The sequence below is a fragment of the Tinamus guttatus genome, unplaced genomic scaffold (genome assembly GCF_059628265.1).
Source record: "Tinamus guttatus ecotype Peru unplaced genomic scaffold, ASM5962826v1 Tinamus_guttatus_pri_ptg000048l, whole genome shotgun sequence".
Classification (NCBI taxonomy): domain Eukaryota; kingdom Metazoa; phylum Chordata; class Aves; order Tinamiformes; family Tinamidae; genus Tinamus; species Tinamus guttatus.
The window spans coordinates 3,489,819-3,512,617 of record NW_028288582.1 but is presented as its reverse complement, the minus strand read 5'-3'; the positions used below and the strand labels follow the sequence as shown (position 1 = coordinate 3,512,617).

The following is a 22,799-nucleotide window of genomic DNA, read 5'->3' as shown; positions in this document are numbered from 1 at the left end:
CAGAAATGATAAAAATGCTGTGTTTAAAAAATGTATTCTTTTTAGCATGCGTAATAGGCTTTTACATCTCAAATTAACTATAGATTTACTTCATGAGAGTATTTTGGATTTTCCTTTTAGCCTGTGTACAAAACCTTCAGGAATTCCCTGCTTGAATTCCAGAGTTAAGGTGATGCATGCATTAATGTATGTTCACAGAATAAAGGAACTATTAAAAAGAGCTGTAGATGCTAATGGAGAGAATGTATAGTCAAGGCTGGAATCAGGACAGCAATACAGGGAAGAGATTGGGAAGGAGTTAGCATTGATACCAACTCATGAGTGGAAGAAGGAGCAAATAGAGTAACTTTCTCGGAACGGGTAGCTGAAAATAGGCAGCTGTCAGTTATTTTGGGGTCAGGACAGAGAGGAGAAAGGTCCCTCTGTATTTACAATCCCAGAGTAGCTGACATATTAAAAGCGCCTTTCAATCTTCTAGACAACTAGGAGTGCATTATTGCATTTTTAATCAAGTTTCCTTTTTAAATGCATTAGGTAGCTTTTATTTATTTATTTATTTATTTATTTATTTATTTTATCTCTGGATTAAGGCAGAGGGCAGAATATACATCCTTATTTTAGTTGCCTCCACAGCGGTCTGCAGTGAGGGAACTGTGGCATTTTGGTGATGGAACTGAGGTTGAGATACGACATTGAGTTTGGGCTAGATTCCAAATTCCTGAATTTCAGCTGTGTTGGAATTTGAAGATCACCCTAATTTTTCATTTCTTTTCTTCTCAGTCAAAAATTGTGTTTGGGTAAGAAAGCGAAGCGGTGCTTAAATTCTTTTCTCTTTTCCTGTCATTCCCTCCTCGCTTCCAGTGATGATCAAATCAATAGACATCTCGCAAATACATCTCTGAAGTTGCTTGAGGCAAAGGAATCAGCTTACAAGTTTACTGTCAGAACAATGTTAATTCAGCACCTCCAATAATGCAGAAAATGTGAAATGGTCTGGATTTAGACAGGTTTTTGTTCCTTAAAATAGATGGCAGCGTTTCAGTATTGATTTCAAGTGGATCATGCAATGTTCGTGTAATAAAGGTAACAGGATTCTAAGCCAGCATTATTTTACCAACAACGTGAAAATTGATTATATATTGCCAATGAAACTTCAGTTCTTATTCCTCATCTTTTTTCCCCCCACCCTTTGCTTTCCTTTCTGCCATTTCAAGGCATTGTCGAGATGAAGCTGTCACCTTATAGGGACTGACTACTGCAAACTTTGCAACCTGATTTTCTGCTGCCAGTTTTATATAACATACATCTCCAGAAGTTCTATTGTCAATTTTCTTTAAATAGAAGACATGACATCTAGTCTAGATTCTTTTTTTCTTTTTGTCATTTGAATATAGCCATTAATAACCATAGAACCACTAACTATAAATTTAGATCCCGTTACAAATTCTTTTTCATTATGGAAATAAAGTGCTAGGTTCTTTTTTCCCTCCTTTCTCTCTATATGGAGAAAATTTAAAGTAACTTTTTATTTTTTTTTAAGAAGAGCTTTTTCTACTGCAAATTATTTGAGGTGCATGATATTACTAGACTAATTAAAATTCTTACAGGACTGCCCTGCTCCTACTTAGCTTATGTCTTACAGGAGAATTCATTACAAAAACCTCATTGTGTTATTAATATCAGGTCCACAACTGTAGTCAGGATATTTTCATTGGAAGAAAAATAATCTTGCAGAGCAGATCCTTATTTCTTCAGCAGTTGTAATTTCAGCCTTTCCTGGCTAGCAAAGAGTGTGGAGATGATCTGGCATGTCTTGACTCTTCCTCTCAAGTTCCCACTAGTCTGATCTGTCCTGAAAAAAAACAACGAAAAAAAAAATGTATATCCATGACATTGATCCAACAAACTGCTTGCTATGGATGAAGAGCTAGCGAAAAGGCTGGCTCTTAGTAGCTGATAATTAGAGACAATATTTTTTATTTTTCTCTCAAGGAAAATATAGGACATAATGTTGCAGATTCATCATGGTAAATGTGTGCAATAGCCTTTCCCAGATGTCAGCTCAGTCTATGTGAGAATTGTCAGATTCAAAGTAAAGCTTTTTCTTCATCCAGTAATTAAGAAAAATCAAATATCTTTTAGGAATAATTACCCTCAAACTGTTTGTAATAATTTGGTGCTAGATTGAGCTGATACAGTAACTGAATCTGAATACCCCTAATCCAAACCCCATTGGAGTATTGCAGAAATCCCTGCTAGCAAGTAAATTGGCATATTGTTACAGCTAATTTCCCTCAAAAATTTTGAGGGAAAATATTATTCCAATAGTAAAATGTTAATTTGTCAATAATGAAATATTTAACTGATCTTGCCAAAACATCTTTTAGAAATCTGTTTGCACTCTACATCCTCTTCCTTCCACCATTTCCTGAAGGGTCAGGGTTTGTCCGTTACTGATTTTATCAGTTTTGTCATGAAGCAACTTTTCCTTTCAGTTTTTTGTATTCTGTAATGTTGTGTAATGAAATATAAAATGGTGCAAAATGATTTAATTTTACTTCATTTCACCCCCATTTTTTTTTCTCCCAGAATGTTTACTTCTAAAATTTATTCTTCCTTCCATTTTGTCCGAATTGAGTTTCTGGAGAAAGAAACAATTTGATCCATATGCAGCTCTACATTTCTTTATTGAGGGCAAAGGGAATTAAGATAAAGCCTGATGGCGATAGAGGTCAAATTTTGAATTTCTAATTGGCCCCGGCAAAGAGTGTCACAAAATATGTACTTCTAGTAGAATCTGGGAACTCTGGAGTAACATCCTGGCCACCAGCTCAGGAGGGAAAAATGAGGGGAGAAAACACAGATTTTCACTCAGATATAATATATTTTGAGCCATGGAAATTGCTGGGTGGTGTACTTCGAGCTGTACTTTCTTATAATTATTTCTAGCTTATTTAAATAACTTACCAAGGCTCTGAATCAGAAGTAAGAGCTGACTGTCAAGGAATGGCATTCTTCTTGGAGGATACTACACTTACTGAAATTTGCTTAAATTATCTATGGATTCTCTTCAGGGTTGAAAGGATCATTTCTCATCCCATGCTCAGTCTCCCTCAGCTTGTTTTCTCTAAAGTATTTAGTGTTTGGCTAATTAAGGGTATAGGATGAACCTGGAAATGGACTGTACATTAATTTTGTGTAAATGGGGTAGTAAATGAGCAAGCTCTACTAATTGTATTTGAGGAAACTAGATCTTGAGTATTTTGATTTGTTGTTATTTTGGTCAGAGTACTTGCAAGCACCTTTCACAAATGAAAATAAATACTTTGGGTTAATAAATCACAGGCCGTGAATGTGGTGTGAATCTACTCAAAATAATAAAAAATTGAAATTCAGGAATAGCCTTATAAAGTGTGATATAGAAATAGCCTCAAGGAGTTCAGGAAATTTGTTATTATTACTGAATGGTTATTAAGATTTCTTTAGCTTCTGCCACAATTCTTATTCCAGCTCTGTTGATAAATCATCATCAATAGCAATAAAAACAGGTTTTTACCCAGCAAGCTTCATAATAATGCAAAAATGAAAATAAATGAATGTTTTCTTAGCATAAATAGCTTTTGTATCCCCAATTTATCTTAGTTCTGCAATGTTAAATGCATACTTTTAGAAAGCAAGGGAACTTTGGTGGTGTGTGTAAATAAAATAAAACGTTGGTATAGCTAATAATTTATTTCACTAACAACTTTGAGAGACAAATGCACTATGAGTGTTATTCATGCTGTGTATTTTAGACTGCCTTAGATACTAACTGTGGCCCTATACATTGTACCTAATTGACTAGAGCAGTGGGCTGTAGGCAGTATTGTTACTTTCTAAAAACTAACCTAAAATAGGTCGGGATGAGAGTCAGTTTCCTGGCCTCTGGAGAAGGGCCCTGCAGGGCCTTGGAGTGTGGGGATGGGGGCAGGCTCGAGCGTTCATTGTGTGGGCTGCGTTCCATGGGAACGGTCCTTCGGGAAGAGTTTATTTTGAGGCCTCCCAGGTGACAGATGCGGAGTTGACTCACCTTTTCTAACGCTCCAGAAAACAGGATCCGAATTCTTCAATGGAGATGATTCCATAGCACAAACGTAGTTGTCATTTTTGCATCATGGTAACAAGCACAAGTTCCTGTCAGGGGCCTAGGACTTTGTTGTGCGAGGTGCTGTACAAACTGAGAAAAAAGAGAAACCTCCAACCCAGGAGCTCATGTTGCAAAAATCTTCTACCAGCCTGTAGGGGTCTGTGGACAGTATGAATAAGGCTGCTTTCTACTGAAACTTCTTTGCCAAGTGTGTTTCTGTCCAGTCAGTGCTTTTGAAGACCCTTCTCATAAAGCAGCTCAAACAACAGGGGTGACAACAGGAATATATCTGCTCAGCTGTAGTGGTTTGGGTGTATTTAGCTTGTTCTAAGCAGGATGCCAGCTCCTACTTTTGAACAGCCTGTGATAGCTCTGCCTCTGTAGCCACTTGTTAAACTTTCAAGTAAGTCCCATCTTCCAGGTAGTTCCCGGTGTAATAAAGAAAGATATGGCCAAGATATGGCTCTTTTTTTAACTTTTTGAAAGAAAACTCTTAGAAACTTCCCATTTTCTTGGATGCATCCAAAACATGTCTTTAGGAGGAAGTTGTCTACTGGGTTTATCACTGCTGCTGTCACATTGTTCCCATGTGCTTTCCTGTCTGGAAAGTTATGGAGCAGAAGGGTCTCTGACCTGCAGTGCCCCTGCCCCTATGTTTTAGTGCAGATATAGACAGAAATGGCAGCAATAAGGGCTGGCATTTGGGCCATTTTGCCATGGGAGCAGCCCATCTTGCTCAGTGGGATGTGTGGAAGGAGATGGGCACTTGGAAAATGACTGCAGATGTAGAAAGGTGTTCTTCGAATCGGAGGAGAAACACACAGGTTTTGGAAGGTGTGAGTCATCTCCCCATGTGTTGTCACTTGGGTTAATGCCCACAGGGCACTCTCCAGATGAAGCCATGTGTCCCCTGAGACTGAAGTTGTGGACTTCCAGGCAGTGCTGAGATGCTGGAGGTTGGGATAGCTAACCTGGTGGAGCTCTGTCCTTCAACAGCCCTGAGCCTTCACGGTGCCTAGAAATTATAGTAGGAGCTACAGAACAGAAGGTGATGAGGCTGATAATTATGGTTGCTAGTTATTATGGTTAATTATACTTATGATAACTATGGTTAAAAAGGGTTAAACAACTGCCCCTGTTGTGAGAGCTGCCCATCTGGCAGCCAGACTAACTGTGTAACAAGGGTATGGAGTACCATGAGAGAGCGCTGATGCTGGAGAATCTTGGCCATTATTACCAGGAGAAAAAAATATTTATGAAAGGACCATTTTTAGCCCTATTACTCCAACAAAACCTAACTGCAAGAATTAGGTTGTTAATTATCCCTTTAAGGATGTGTGTGAAGCTGGAAAGTTGGTAGAAGCAAGGTGTTCTTGCAGTATAAATTCCTCAGAAAGATCCAGGGAAGGAGGAATATGGAGTCATTTCTTATAGTGTCATAGCAACAGGTTCTACCCAGAGGAGGTGTCTTATCAGTTTCATTAAATAATTAGCAATAATGTGGAGTAAAGTGAAGAAAACCGGCTTGGAATAGAATGTCAGATGGAAGGCAGTTAAGTGTCTAAACAAAAAAAGATCTCTGTCACTTCTGGAAGACTTCAGCGGAGATTGAAAGGCTTGGAGTGGAAGGAGAAGTGGAAGGAATTTACAAGATAGTGAAAGTTGGTCCTTTTGCATGTAAGATTAAAAATATTTAAGCAAAATGTTGATTTTGATGAAAAATAGATCTTTTTAGGGCTAACAAGATATACTTTTTACTTCCAAACTATGGATATCTTTAGTAAGACACCATAAAACCTGTCTTGCTGGGTTTCAATCCTCAGTCCTTTTTCTTTTTTCTTTTTCTTTTTTTTTTTTTTTTTTACACTGGAAAGAAACTGGGAAAATGTCATTTTCCATCCTTATCATCTGTTTAGTTACAATCTCTCTCTCTCTGCATGCTCAGTATCCACGTTGCAGAAAAGTTATAGTGAAATGACTCTAAAAGAATGTAAATAGTTTCCCAAAGGCCTTCTGCCATGCCTTTAACTGCGTATGCACAGTCTTGAAGGAAACGATACGTTTATTGCTAATCCTAAAACTTGCAGCACTCAGCAGATACTTTCCTTCGGCCTCAGTGAATTCTGGATCACATCTTCTGGGAAAAAAGCATTCAGCTTAATATCATTAAGACCCAAAGCAGGTTAGTTTGCAAATGTTGTTCAAAGCATTTTTTATTTAGGTTACGTAAGTGTTTTCTCCTGTTATGCTTATTAGTAAATAGATGCAAGGGTAAATACTTGCATAAAAAGAGAAATATGTGAAAGATTGTTTCTCTCAAGCCATCAATAGAGGAGATGAAGAGCCTTTGCTCCATAGATAATAAATCTGGATGTCTTATAAGATTAAAGAAAATATCAAACAAACTGTGGGGAATAAAGTGAACTCTATGGGGATTGATTTTGAAAGCTGAATTAAAAAAAAAAAGTTAAAAAAAACAGCTTTGCAAAGTCAACCACAATTAATAATTCTGTCTAAAATCATACCGCAAAGGCCTGGGAAGATGTGCTAGCAAATAAGTTGTTGAGTTTCATTTCCTTTGGGTTTGAAGGTTTTATCCTGCCAGGGACACAGTAATATCTTGGTCACACAAGTTGTCAGTGGGGCAATTTAATGCTAATGATAGTTACAAGTATTGGTACGTTAGCATTAATGCAGAGGGACTAAAAAACCTGAAAATACAGTCAAACTCCCCATTGCATATATATTCCCTATTCTGTGTATAATTTAAAATGTCATTCCCCCTAACAAAGGATGTTAATGGAATACATGCCCAGCTCTTAGTACCCCATAACAACTGAACGAACTGAGAATGCTTCAAGTTTGGAAAATATGCAGGGAGGGAGACCCTGAAGCAATAAATACTTCATGTAGCCATCAGCATACAAAGGAAAATGTTGAAGACACCAAGATCTCTTAAATTAACCTATTGCATTCATAGCTATTGGTTGAATAAAGACTCTAGTTGTTTAGCATCTTCTTTTAATGACGCATGTAATGGAAAGACAATAGGATGGGGAAACTGGAAGGTTAAGAACAAATTTTAGGTTTTTTAGTTTTTTACTCTTGTGGCTAAAGAGTTAATATTTGAAAGAGTTCCTGTATCTGTTAAAAGTGTAGTGTCATATCTTGAGGTCTTGTGCTCTGTTGAATCTCTGATATATTTTCACTGGAGTTTAGAGTTTGGCTTAGTCATTCCTGGATAAAATCCAAAATGTATTTGCTCTGCTCTAGAAAATAGTCAATCCTGTCTGTAGGAGAAGGATGATAAAATCTTCCCAAGCAATGGGACATAAGTTTTGATACTGGCATAAATCTAAAAAAAAAAAAAAATACGGAATGATTTAATTTGTCATGGATTTTTTTTAACATTGTTATTCTTTACCTCGTGGTTGTTTTTAAGCGAGGCTTTTTTCTTTAGTTCTGCATGTCCTTTTTCTGTTAAATCCTGAAATCAGAATTGCTGGTTTGATGCATCAGCCTCATTGATGCATCAGCCTCACTGTAGAAGCAGTAGTGAAGGGAGAGGGGAAATTCAGCTTCAGTGCATTCAAATTAATAAATGTGGGACAAGAAATAGCAGGCTACGCCTATAAAATAATGGGTTCTAAATTAACAATTGACACACAGGAAAGGGGTTGGACTGTTATTGCAGATTGTTCCTGGAAAATATCAGTGCAATAATCAGTACTCGTCAAAAAGGCAAACAGGATTTCTAGGGAGGTAATTGAAATGAAATCAGAAACATCATTGCACCACACTGCACTGTTCTACAAGATTTTATAGGATTAAAAAAAAGATACCTAGAAAGGTGACAACAGTCAAGTACGGAATGACTTCCTCAGAAGTAAAGATCAAACAGATGAGGGTTCTTCACGGTGAAAAAACACTGAAGGAAGGCTTGCCAAAAATCAGGTATGATGCACAGAAGGTAAAGGGGAGCCGTTGCTCACTATTTCTCACAAGGGGTGTGGGCTCTTGCAAAACTGCACTTTGGCCCGTAATGTTGTGGAGAGCAAAAGAAGAAAAGGATCTTTGGAAGGAATTAGTTGTTCCCAGGGAAGGATTCTAGTTGGTAGGTAGAAGGGCCTTTGGCTTAAGTGCTGTGTGTCACTTCTCCCATGGCAGGTAGCTCCGTGGGCCAGATGTGTCCTACGCGTCTTTCACATGGCCTCTGGGGCTGCACAGCTGGAACAGTCTTGTCCCAGATCAAATAACTTCATTGCAGCATCCAGGAGAAGAATAAATGAACTTCGGTGAAGTGGGATATTTGAAAGTTCTACGGAGCGACCTAAAAAGAGTCAAAGGGGAGTGATAAAATGCACTCAGTCATTCTCCTCTGATACACTCCAGACATCAGTATAATTTCATTGACTTCAGTGAAATTAGTGTTAATGTAGGAATGGAAATGCAACAAATCTAATTCCAGCATCTCCTTCCTGGAATAGCGAGTAAGAAAGCAGGGGGTAATTGGATAGAAACAAGTGCTGAACAGAGGGAATTGGAACGGGAGGAAGAGAGCGCCAAGAGCTGCTGCCAGGAAGGAGAAGATGCTTTTCCAGTCTCACATCCTCACATGGAGATGGATGGTGCATGCATGGAGGTAGAAATGAAGAGCCAGGCTTTATTTGTTCATTTTAATTAGCTATCAAAAGGTGCGTAACCCTTCGTTGTTCTGTTGAATGGTCTCAAAATCTTTCTGCCAGGACAGCAAGAGGGGCTAAAAATCTTTCCAACATTGTCAATGTTATTGTTCTTGTTTTACAAGCCTCTTCTTTACGAGACAACTGTGGAAAAAGCTGTCAGGCCCCAGTTCAGCATCCAGCAGTTAACCCCCATAGGTTGCCCAGGTGTATAATCAGTACACAGGAAAGTTGATTCTTCCCTCAAGTCTAAAAATATGTGGGTGAATTTTTTGGACAAAAACTGCACCATTTTAGGAAGTGTTAAACATGCCAAAGTCCTACCCTGTTCAGAAATCTATATGATCTATTTATTATTTTAATGGAAGTGAAGAGCAGGTGTCACGTCAATCACAGGCACAAAGGCTTTGCCGAAATGAAAACATGATGCCAATAAATTAGAGAAAAAGAGATTCAAGTTGGCCCTGATAGGGAGCAGTGGGCTGAGAACTCAGGGTTTGCATTTTATGGATGTTCCTGAAAGACACTGTGAATCAGTGTATTTCAAAGGTTTGCAATCAAAAAACTGGAAGAAAAAATGTTTTGCTGCAAATTCTTTTAGATTTATAAAACCCTGAGGTAAATTGTTTCAACTTTTTGTGAACTTTTTTTCTCTTGGCACATCATCTAGAGAAAGCAAATTTTAACAGATTTAATTTGAGATGAGATTTTGGCATTGCCACAGAAAACTTTGGATACTGAATTTTGCTTGGCTCCATCCGGAGCAGAGGCTTTATTATTTGCAGGACTGAGAGTGAGGTAGAAGCTGTTTTTGCAGGTGATTTAGATGCGCAGGAGACATTACTGTTCAGTTCAATGAAGCCAGTCTCGTGGTCATCTCATGAAACAGAATTATTCTGAAAACAGTGGGATGTGAAGTTTCCCTCCAAATTTGAGCGTTTTAATATTAAGTTGTATTAACTATGTGATTTTGTTCCAGCTAAAAATACCCTCGTAATTACATACGAAATCTATCCTCATGCAGAGTTCAGTTCGACAAATTAAAATACAGAATGCAGTAACTACAAAATGCTAGGCATTACTTTTAACTGCACTCTTATCTCATTAATATTTTGGGGTAGATATTTTATAAGTAGTGCACTGTTATACTAACATTTGTGTTTTCCATATTGCTCAAGGACCTGCATGCCCTGCGTTTTGTAGTGGGAATCATTTCTATAATTGTCCCAAATCCATTCTCATTAATTCTATTGAGATAAAATTGAATATTTAATTAAATGAATAAGCAAATTTAGACTGTGTGCTGGAAAGAAAGAACAAATTAGAAGTGTGAAAGGAAAATTAGGAACTGCAGTAAGTCCGAGTCTGTTCATGCTCTGCATTCATACTCACGTATAGATATATGTGTGCGTGTATTTATATATATGTGTGTATGTCTAAAACACACCAACACATACAGATCTGTACAGTAAATATTTTGTATCAGTATAATGTAGAAAATGATATCCCAAGAGATAGAAACATCTTCCAGTATATGTCCAGTATTTTGAAGGCATCTTTACAGCATTCCTACAATATTTTAACAGGGTACAAAGTTGAGTGCTGCTCTGCAGGACGCAGGTGCTGCTTTGGTATCCTGCCTCAAGCAGCTTTGCTCTCTTGGCTTCATCCTAATATGACAAGAACTTGGTGTCCCACCAAAAAATTCCTTTAAAAACGTCAAAGAAAAGAAAAACAGAAGGAGGTAAAAAGCTGTTTCTTACTGTAAAAGTGACAACTGCCTACTTTTCTGAGAGACCTTTTTATTTCTGTGAGTGATCATTTTTGAGACACTGTGAGATTCCATGTGACGGTGCTGGAGGCCCTGCTCATCGCATACATGACCCACACAGGTATCAGCACTGGCCAAAAATAACACCAAAGAATGAATGTTCAGGAAAAGCAAATCTTCTCTCTTTGATGGCAAAAGGGAGGAGAAGGCTGTGTGTGACTGGTTGATGTTCGCTGTCACAGCTGAGACTCTTGAAATATAGGAGGGATTTGGTTGGAAATGAGGCAACGTTAAGGGTAATGGTTCAACATGAAGAAAATAAGTAAGAAATAGAACAAAGTGCTGGAGGGAAAGACTTTCAGGCATTTGTGGTAAGCATAGGTTTAATTTATGCAGCAGGCCGAATGCTACATTTGCCATTCGGCAAGGAGGCGAGACATTTCTGGAGTGACAAGAGTAGTGTAGGAGCATAAGCATAGGAAAAGGTTTGATGGTTCCTTTTGCTAATGAGTTATACTCTTTGTTTAAATCATACCCTTTTTATAAATTCCAACTTCAATATTGTCTTTCTGTTGTCCTTTGTATTTAGCAGCTCTCAGCAGTATGTTGGGAAGCGTGAATGGATGTGTGCAGGTGACCTCCAAAGAGGGGGTAGAGCCTCGATAGCAGCCCAAAAAAGTCATCCCCCAAAGCTGTGACGTGCTAGATCTACCTTGCACTGGATATGAAATACAGAGAAAAAACCCTAACCTTAAACCTAAAGCCTCACAGCCTTAGGGAAGAATTCTCCAGAATTAAGGCCCCTATACTCAAAAATGAAGATTACCAGGGGAAGCAAGACTTTGCCTATTAATTAGCACGGGGTAATGGCATTTGCCCTGCTTTATGTTTCAGTGCAGATGCTGCCATTTCTCATTTGAGGGTCCGACTTCCTCTATGGTGCTCATCATCTTTAAAAACTAAGAGGAGGGATAAGCAGACCCACGGCATGTAATGCATTCTAGATGAAACAAAATGCAGGAAAGTGCATCCAAATGCTGAGAGGAGACAGCCGAATCAGTGCGGGGATGTGTTTGGTACTATATGGATAGCATCATTTCTCAGGTAGATAAACAAAATAATTTTATAACATAGGGTGGCCAGGACAGGGGATGTTGAAGAAATCAGTGCAATTTGGGATTTCACACCTCTTAGGAATTTTTGCTTTCCCAGAGCCAGGCAACCCTTGGCCTGTAGCCTCAGGGGGAAAACGTGTATAATTTGTTGAGGCTGCTGAGTAACCTTAGCCAGCTTCAGCCAGTATCCATCATTTCATCATGGCTGGAAGCCAAACATGCTAATAATTATGAGCAATGGTAGCCCTAACTTAAGATTGTCTGGTCGAGCATTGTACAGTGTTTTGCCATAGCAATTCAGCCAGTCTGGAATTGCAACTATGTGTGCAAGATCTAGCTACTGAGCTGCAACACATTTCTGTAGTGGTGGGGCCTGGACCTTTAAAGTAAATATTTTCCATTATTTGAGTGCTCTTATGAAAAAAAATACTCCCAGTTTCACCATTTAGAAATCGGTAACTGAACAAATGCAGTTGAAAGCCCTTATTTTTATCAGGATTTATGCATAAAGTATGCAAAATGCCTAATTGCATCCAAAGCAGCTGTTCCACTCTGTTATGCAAACAATATCCCCTATAAAGGGAAGAACAGCGAGTGTGAATTCCTGCGGTTTACTGCTGATGATCTCTTAATTACGTTACTTTTTAGCACTCATCAGACAAACATGCCATGAGAGGCAGCAGAGATTTGGCAGATCTATCATTATCCTCTTAGTTTAATGTTGGTGTTACAAGAGCATGAGGAGGGTTGGGTAGAGGGGAGTCAATGTCACATGGAGGTGAGGAGGAGCTATGCAGTGTGAGGACTGGGATGCACGGACGGAATGTACAGCTGGATGCAGGGCCTGTATACAGAGCATGTGAGTCACGGGGTGGCGGATCCAGGCTGCCCAGTTCTGAAAACTTTGAATTTTCCACATGAAAATGAATGCACCTTGGCTAAGGGCGAAGTGTAAGCACACAGACCCCCATGCGCTCAAACTTCTGAGCCAAATCCAGGTCCTCCCTGATCCTCCCTGATCGCAGGGAGAAGTTCAGAGCCGAAATTTGTTGCTGAAGCTTTGGCCTAGCAAATCCTCTGCAAATTAGGGATAAGGATGCTTTGGGAGGGCTTCTGGAGGATTCGTATGTCAGATGGTGTGGCATGTGGGTATGTGACAGCCAGGAATCTGGCTGCAGGTAGGGTGGAAGGAGATTTTTTTTACTTTGGACTGGGCCCTTTTGAAAGCCAGTAGGGTCCGATGCTGATACCTCATCCCTATCTATCAGGAGGAATCATGCTTAGAATACAACCTGAACACTGCTGTGACACTGGTGTCAGCATTGCTGCAGTGGGCTCGTGTGTCTTAATGGCACGGTTCCTGTAAGACCCAAGGGTTCAACATGAAAATTAGACTTTTGCAGACCTAGGTCTCTAAAATGAGGTCATACTTGGTGCTTTTGCTGAGCTGATGAACCCCAAGAACCCGGAGTATGGCTGAGGGATGGAGCATGCAAAACTAAGCCTGTGGGGCAGGAGAGGGCAAGAAGATACAAGAAAACCTCTCCGGTTAAGGAGAGGGCTTGAAAGGACTGTACATTTTGTTGAATCACACGGATGGGCCAGAGGAAAGCTGTTTGTTTAAACAGTGGGAGCTTATCCCTGCTGTATTTCAGGGAGGCGATGGAATCTGGGAAATGGAAACTGTGCTGTACTCCAAGGTGTTGCACCAAATAGAGCCTGCAAACATTTTGTGGTATAATCAGGTCTGTTAAGGCAGGGAGGAATGTAGTAATAGAAAACTGCTCAAATTTTAAAATAAATTAGGTCTTTGGATATCCCTCATATCTGATCTCTTCATTAAATGATATTGACTCCATATAAAAATGAATATGTATATTTTTCTGTGATTTTTCTTTACAATTACAGTTTAAAGTTATGCTTAGACTCAATAGCACTGTGGCATAGACTGTTGGGAAAATTAAGCCTTTGCTTCCTAAAGGCAGATGTTCCTACTTGGACATACTTAGAATACAGTCAAGATGATAAGTCAGGATGAAATACTTTGGGCTAATTTAGGTAATTCAGAGTCCTAGTTTGTAAGAAAATTGCTTGTTTTTAAACAGACCTAAAGATTTATGCAACATGCTTTCTGAATCATTCAAAAATATTTTATATACGTACAAATACAGCAACACACATTTTACATATAAATATATATAGCACTGAAATCTCTGTATATAATTTGGAGGAGATACTTCAACACTGAAAAGTAGAAGTAGAAATTCCAATGATAGTTGAGCGACCTGCCTTATAGTTAGGGCTGTGGAAAAATGTTTCTACATCATTATTTTAAATTGATCAGTATAAAATCTGGTGAAGACTGCTAAAGATTTCGGTACAAATAGGGCAATTAAAAAGTGAGCATTGTGTGACTTTAGGAGCATAGCATAGGAAAAATGTGAAGAAATGAGAATCATTAAAGAGGAGATGAATAAACACTATCTGACCTAACTAGTCAAATGAAGAAATTGGATAAAATAATTTCCCCTTCAGTGCATGTAGCACAATCTCTCTCTTTCCCCAGAGCTTCTTGTATAAAGGAAAGACTAAATTAAAACTACTCAGGTCTATGTATACTTTCAGAGATTTCTTTATAGATTGTTTAAATCCTCTTGCTGTCAGGAAAGGCACAGTATTTTAAAGCCGTCAAAACTTTTTGCAAATGATCTTTACTGCCAGTTTCCCCCACCAAAAATAATTTAAAAAACAGCAAAAACAAAATGCCCTAAGTAATATTTTTTTATTATATTATCATTTATGCCAGCTAAGGAGCTCGATACTTATTTCAGTTCCATTTCTGTTGTATTTTCTCTTACTGAATATACCCCAGCCTGGTGCTGGACAGGGAATAGCAAAACCAGTAGCTTGTATTTTTAAGGCAGATTAAATCTTTTAGCATTAAACGCTCCCAAGAAAACATTTACCTATAGAGGACAACATGTTTAAAAAATGCAATGCAGAAACTTACTTTGTTGCAAACCAGAGCCTGGCAAGCAACAACACTAGATTTTCCGAATGATCCTCTTTGCTAGGTGTCATGTAGAGCTCCCAGAGATGGGGAGCTCATTTACAGAAAGAGATGGATTTTTTCCTTTGCAAAAAACTATATAAACTCTATAAAGTCTCTTCTGACTGCATATTTTCTACAAAATTTCCCTGACAAAGAGACATTTTTGCAGAGGAGGAAATAAATAACAGTAGTTTCAGACAAACTGTTTTCACCATTATATTCTAGGCTGTTTCCATCCTGGCAGGTGTCAGAGTTGAATCTCTTCTTGCCTATCTAACTGGGTCCTATGTTACAATTTTGCTTCAGCCCCTTCATGTACTGTGCAGGTTTGCAGCTGAATTGCAGGCATTGCAATTGCCTACACAATCTAGTTACAGGTTTTCTTTGTGCAGAAAGACAGGGCTGCTGGAATAGATACGGGTTTTCTTTACATTTATAGTCACAAACAGCTTCAGGTGTATCAGACCCTGGAAAGCAAGAGGGGAAGTACTCTGGACTCACATATCTGATGAACTAAGTTCATGATAAATCAGTAAATGTTCTTGAGAGCAATGAATATTATCACATTTACAAGACGTGACACTTCATCAGGTTTAACCTACCTTGAATATCCAGGGGAACAAAGAAAACAAACAAAAAGTCAGGTGACATTCATCTATCTAGACTTATTTTTAATAATCCACAGGCTTCTGTAGTCTTTTATGAGTTGATATATATATGAATGGGTACAGGATATAGAAAACCTTTTATTAGTAGCTAGGAGATGTGGTTCAACAATCAGTAAATCAGGGGGAAAAAATGTTTGTACAAAGCTTTATTTCTGGACAACATATAGAGCTCTCATTCTACTGAGCTTTCTAAAATTGAAACCTTGTGTTCATTTGTGCTACCCACTGGGTGACCTTGTTTGGTGCAATCTTGTCTGTTGGGATGCAAAAAAGCCCAGTCTGATAAAATGATGAACATTGTGTTTCAGCCGAAATTCAACATCTCATTTTTATATGGACATAAGAAAAGGCACAGTGAGAAATGGAAGTACAATTTTTCAATTATTTAGGCTTTAAGCAAACCACTATATTTCTTTAGAAATGCTACCTCTCTCATCAGGGTGATAAATGACAGTAAATGAGTATGAAACAAAGTCAGTTTTTTGAAATGAGGGAGAAATGTGTTGTGTAGAGGGAAAGACATTACGCACTGAGAGATGGAAGGCATTTATCCTTTCACAATGGGTTATTGTTTACCATTTCTAGGCTGTGGCTGTTTTCTTAAAAACGCTGTATGGAAATGCATAGCCGCACTTTGCTATACAGTATCTCCAAGCAAAGATTATTAAAAATGACAGGCACATTTCTGTGTATTTGATAACGTTCTGAAGAGCGTGCAGCACATTGGTGTTATGAGAAATCAGAATAGTTTTCTTTTCTGCAAAATCTGTAATGCCTAATGGAAGAATGTCATTTTGGGCTTTCTTGCGAGAGTGATTAGTTTGTGACTCAATATAGCACCTTAAACTTGCTTAACTCTAATGATATCTTTCAATACAATGCTATTCAAGAAAGCTTTAGCTAGGGTGTGCACTTATACATTTGCCTAAATGCTTTACTGAATTTTTGCTGGAGAATTAGTCATTCCTTACCAAATAGTGTTTCACCGTATCACACGCAATGATATACTGAATTGGGTGAGTTTTTCAGTAGGAAAGGCTTGCTCAAAAGGATGCTTTTCTGGGTTATGGAATATGGTTCTTTGGTGTTGCACCACTCGACTGTCTGAGCTTGGCAATCTAGGTGGCTTGTTTGGAAAGGGGAGAATCAAATCAGAAGAGAAGCAGCTCCCAGGGTATGTCTGGGGTAGTGCTTCCTACTCTGCGGTGTCCTCTTCCAGGCTTAGGGCTACGCCCAAAGTAATGTGATAAATTCAGGTCATTGCATGGTTTACTAATCCCCTTTTCTCCCTTTGAAATCAGGAGCAACGGGCATCTAGAGCTGATTTGACATATCCAAATGTCTGTAAAATAGAACTGTGAAATACAACAACACTTGATCTATACCGTGTACAACTTGGCCACTTGTGCAGGGCTCCATTTCAATGGACTTCTTTCTAGGCGGCCCAGGATCCTTCCTTCTCTACACCATCTCTTTGGGATTGACACCCTTCTCTATTATATGAGTTTGCTGAGCTGATCCCTGCATCAGAGCCTCATGATTCTTTGGACAGTTTCGTTGAAGGCTTTGCAGCAGTCTACAGCTACACCTGAAAATTGGTTTGAATTAATGTATCATAAAAAAAAAATCCGTAGTGGCCGTTTTGAATAGCTCTGTGCATAGTCATTCTCTGTATGAATGATTTTGTAAATTAATGCACCTTGAGTGACTATGTGAATTGTATGCGTAAATTCAATAAATAGCTCTGCGAGTGCTTGCATGTGTGGATATTTGAAATAGTTGATAACCATATATCACTTTTTTGAGGTTATTCTTGAATTATGGTTAGCATTTTACTGGAGCATATTTGTTTTTAATTACATTCTGTTTCTTTCAGCTCTTCTTTATGCAACTATTTTTGGAAACGTCACCACCATTTTCCAACAAATGTATGCCAACACCAACCGATACCATGAGATGCTCAACAATGTACGGGATTTCCTAAAATTATATCAAGTTCCGAAGGGCCTTAGTGAACGAGTCATGGATTATATTGTCTCAACCTGGTCCATGTCTAAAGGAATTGACACAGAGAAGGTATGAATGCATGAGGTAACAAAGTAGATGGCTAAGAGTCCGTATGTATCATATGCTTTCTTAGAGACAGGGACTGTACAAAAGCAAGTAACTAGAAAACTTAACTGCATGCTACTCCATTATTATGGTTGCATTTTGATTAAAAAGTGTTTTTTTTTTTGTTGTTGTTGTTGTTGTTGGCTGGTTTGTTTTTTTTTGAGGACTGTTTTGGAATTATGGCTTTACTTTTCATTACGGTCAACATTTTATGCTTTCTAATCTTACTTTACTAAAATACTAAATACCTTTAATGCTTTCAACTCTTGACATCAGTTGAAAACTGATCTTCAGATTAGTCCTAGGATGTCATTTGGTATCAAGCCTATATCACTATTAGCCTGAAAAGTGTTGGCATCTACAATGACATGAGTTTGATTGGCTTGTACTTTCTGCTGATGCGCAAAGCCATATATCCATCAGCATAATTAGTATAGGATTTAATGACAGTGGAAATTGACCTCCTTAAGCTAAAATCTCTCAGCTAGAACTTAAATTTTTTTGGTGAGGATATAAAGTGGCCACTTGGGTTTCTTCAAGAACTAGCTGAAAGAGGACACGTCACCTTCAGAGAGTGACGTGTCCTGTTCTAAAATAGACCTGGTGAATTGTCCTCTAGGTCTGTCTTTTAATATGTATGTATGTAAGTCCGTATAGCCTATGTATACTTTAGAGGGCTGCAGTCAGATGGGATGGACGCCACCTGCAATACCTTGAAGGTATAGTAAAATACAGCAGTTTGAGGACTAAATCTTTGTTCAATAAACATTGATATTGCTCCTTTGACTTCTCTGGAGCTGATCTACAACAGCTAGAATTAGGTCTTGACGATTTTCTTGAAGATTTTTTTCACAAGAGCTAAAAAGGTGGTTGTCTCTGGGAGGGATCAAGGCAAAATAGTGTCTTACAGCACGCAGCACTTACAGATCTTTGAAATTCTTGCTTCCTTTTCATCTATTGCATGGTATGTGATGATGATGCACCTGGTTCAGATATGTCCTCATAAAATTTCTGCACTGAAAAATTTCACCTTGCATCATGCTTCTGAAATGAGAGTTCTTGTATTACTCACCTGCTGTGAAATTTGGTTAACTCTTCTAAATATGACTATTGTAATTTGTAAGGATTTTGATTTCTTTTTCTGCCTTAGTATGCCACATTCTTTGATATATTAATTTATTCAACACTAACTTGCTAACTTCCAAATGGTAATCCATACAGTGTTCAAAATGAGCTGTTACTGTAAATACTTTCAGCCCTATTGTGTTAAAAAAGGTGAAAATTCAAATTTAATTTGTATATATCTTCTTGCAATTAAGCCAGAATTCTGTATTATTTTGCTACAGTGTCATTAGATTTTAGTTATGTTTTGCAGTTAATTAGAAGAATTTTTGCTGTAATTACTGGAATTTTCTCTCATAGTTTCTGCAAGCCTAGTTTTATAGTTTATAAAAATGCAGTCAGAGCCATAATCATTGGTTCATAGTAAGCAGTGTTCTCTGGTCTATAAGGTAGTAGTGGCTGCTTAGCTAGATAATTAATAAGGCTGTAAAATCTGTGACTTTTTATCAGGTTTCTCTTGGTAAAGGCTTGCCAAATCCTAGTCCTGGATCCAAAACCTATTTAAGCTAGTGGAGGAATTTCAGTAACCTCTGGATTGGAATGTTAATAGTTGCATATAATTGAATTTCTCAAACCAATGTTATAGGAGAATAGAGACAAGATAAGCATGACTTGGGCACTGGTTTGAATATTTTGGTATTTTGTATCCCCTACAGCCTGCAAGTCTGCAGAAGCTACAGCACCAGTGGCCTGTAGTTCCTGCACTGAGCATCATTGGGTCTGTACATGTGTAAGGAGATGGCAGCATGCTTTGAGCTGCCGGGTCTTAGCCAAAGTGAAGATTAGACTTGTGGTTGTCTGGTGGCCGAGCAGCTTTCCTATCCATAGCTCCACTCTGGAAGGTGTTATGATATGCTCCATCAAAACAAATGAGAAAATGTTGCAAACCCCAGCTGACAAATCACAGTATTGGTGCTATGGTCCCAGAGACTAATCATGTAGAGTGGATCATTCCTTTTGTGTTGGTTCTTTCATTACCCTTTGAAGACCTGTAGGATACAAAGCAGGAGTTGCAAGACGCTTTCATATAAACTGTATATTAAGCAAAGCATCTGTCACTCCATCCTGGTATTTTTTTCATCTGGTAAATGTTGTTGCCATGACATGATGGAGCAGTCACATTGGAGCAGTCACAGCGAAGACATGGAGATATCTCAATAAGCTGTTTGGGAGCTAAGAGGTCAATAACTTAGTAGGGACTGATGCCCTTTCCTTGTGGCCCAATACATTTTATACCCTGAAAAATATTCCATCTCTTGGTCATGAGATGCTTAACCCTGAAGCAGAAGAGGCAAGGAAGAATGGTGGTAGTCTCTGATCAGCCTGCAGGCCATAATACAGTAGATCTCAAGAATGATGAGGAAACATCTGTTGAGCATGCACTCACTGACCAAGCTGTCTCTTGTCTGCACTGTCCCTAGAGCAGCAAATGCAGGACAACATGCTATAGGGTCCTCCAAGACATACAGACTTATGTCAGATTTATTATCTTAAATGTACTGGAGCTAGTAGGACCACATTGCACCTGCAGCTGAACTGCTAAATCCAGACAGTGCTCCAATGCATGTTAGAATAAGGAATTCCTGACCCAGGTCTTCTGTACCTTCTGTACAGTGCTTCTATTTTACAGCCTGGATGTGACCTTGGCTGTTCCTTCCAGCCTAATTTTAATAGCTCCAATAATGAGATTTTGACCAGTCAGTTGTCTGGTATCTTTGTATCACATTATTTCCAATTGTCCTTAATTTTTATGAACCTTTCAATAAGCTTATTATTCTGCAGAAAACGTGCACGTGACATATGATAACTAGAGGTGAATTTCTTTGACAGTTTCCATCATCCAGGGATGTTACATCCTTGGCTATTCCAAATATATCTACATTACCGCAGTGGAATGTGTTTTGCAACATTTTTTGCCACAAATTGGGTCCATTTCATTCAGTCGTTCAGCATTTTGAGCTGGCTTTGTTTTGAAAGCCAAATTCAAAAGACGGGAAGGTTCCTGTGCTAGCAAAGAATGAGATTGCCTATTTGAGTATTGCAGTAGCTTCCTATGATAATGAACAATCCTAGCAAGCTGACGTAGAAAAAATAAACATGTGTACGTGTTTACTCAAGTTTTTAAATCCTTATGATTGAAATTATAATATAAATTAATAGCCTGACTACTGGAATTACTGCAATTTAACATGTGTAGTTTTGTTGCATCAGAGCTTATATCCTTGAAAGACAGATATGGTGTTTAGTCCCAATAAAGATCTTGCCTAAAACTGAGAAGGATAGGTCCTGTTTTAGATATGCAGAGAAGGCAAAGTGGAAGTTGGTTTGGAGAAAGTTGATGAAGATCTAGTGCTTGCTGGCTTGTGAAGGCAAGCTGTCCCAAGCAAGGCTTTGTTTTAAAGCCTCAGCCCTCAGGATATGTGGGAGAAGCCTCATTCTCCCACACTGAAGAGATGGAGCATTAAATGCATGGTTTAGGTTTCACTGTTTTCTTTGGAAAATGGCTTGTCTTCAGATCCTATGTTCAAACCAAGGCACATCATCCTGTCTCTAAATGTTCACAAATAAGGAATTAACAATGACACTAAAAGGATTGGGTTATTTATTATTAGTACTTAAGAGGAAGCGAGTGGCCTATGATCCATAATCTTAAATCACTTAAACACCAGAGCCCTCCTTTGACAACTAGGATCATGTATATAATACAAGCACATGGCCTCTATCTCCCGTAGTAGCAGTTGCTCAAACATAAGATGGAATTTACTCTTATATTTAAAAGTACAGGCTTCTGGGTTATTCTTCTAGTAATAAGCAGAGGTAAATGCATTCAAAAGCTAAGAAGCCTTTATATACTTGAGCAGTATCTCTCACCTAGCAGAACCTGGGGTCCTTTGAAAAAGAAAAAGAAGCCAGAGCCTTTTTAAGTAGCCGAAAAAATCTTTGCAATATCCTAATCTGATATAGGAAAAGTACACCCTGAATTAAACGTTCTAGTTTTTGAAATCTGCTAGACAGTAAATGAAAAATTTATAGATATTAGCTCTCCTATAAGAAATAGGTCATTGTACATGAAAGCAGAAAAACATTAACTTAGATGCAAATGTCTCAAGGTCTCATCTAATGATAACGTTCTGAAATGTCAGTTAAATCCAAAGATTTTCATCTCTCAATCTCTGTGCTATTGTATGGCTTAGGATTTGCTCAAAAAGCAATTAAATACATATCTATCATGTCTTAATCTGTTCCTTCAGAAGAGCCATAGCGCAATATAAAACTGTTCATTATTGGGCCGCTATACTTCCATACAGGAGAGATTTTTGGTAAATAGATCCAGGTTATAACTCTATTAAATTTTAATTTATGAAGGCACAGTGCTTCTCGGTCCTGTTTGCTATTAATAAGGTCTTCAGGAGCCATAGGAAGCATTAGTGATATCCTGACACGAGTACTAGCATCACGTTGCTGTTCCTACACTGTCCCATCACAAAGCGGTTTCTGTATGGTGCTGACTGGATTTCATCCTGGATGACCAGAGGTGGAAGGCTTCCAAGCTTCATGGCCAAAGAGAACATCTGCAAAATTAGGTGTGACAGCTACATACAATTCCCTGTTGAAGAGGGAAGGTAAAAATCGTTTGGACAAGTATTTTTGTTTTATTGTAGAGGCTGGGTTGTTGGTCGTTCCTTGCAGATGGAACAGGTGAACCTGAAGTCTCCCCTCACCTCACAGAGCTGAGCTAGGACCAGGTACAGTTGAATCCACGGTTCTTTGGAGAGCGGGATACAGGAGAGATGGTCACGAACTCACTGCATTTCACCTGGGCCTGAAAGCAGGGCCTGTGCCCCTGCTAGGCCGCTCTCTTTCGTCTTGAGAAGGACATGGATGATTCTCCTCCTGCATGCACTGTGTGGAACCAGGCAAGATTAGACTCTCAGTCATCTTGACTTCTAGGGTGTGTTGCCACAGATAAAAGTATGAATTTCCGGTGCTTGAGGTAAAAGAGCCACCTCTATAAACTGTGATTACATACATGAATACCTACATGGATGAGCCATGCGTTTTCCTGAGCACTACCACCAAGGTGATGTAGAGGCTATATTTCCAGAGATATGTCTAGGGAAAGATCTTCTGCAGATCTCTTTTCTTAATCC

General features: G+C 38.6%; 1 protein-coding gene across 1 annotated transcript in view; it reads left to right on the top strand.

Annotated features, from left to right (window-relative positions):
• The window catches only part of KCNH5 (potassium voltage-gated channel subfamily H member 5), a 142,141-nt gene that overhangs the window by 78,268 nt on the left and 41,074 nt on the right, over positions 1-22,799 (top strand). Inside the window, exon 8 of the mRNA XM_088539485.1 lies at positions 17,291-17,490. Within this exon, the coding sequence (XP_088395611.1) occupies positions 17,291-17,490 (200 nt within the window). The remainder of the gene's footprint in view (positions 1-17,290; positions 17,491-22,799) is intronic.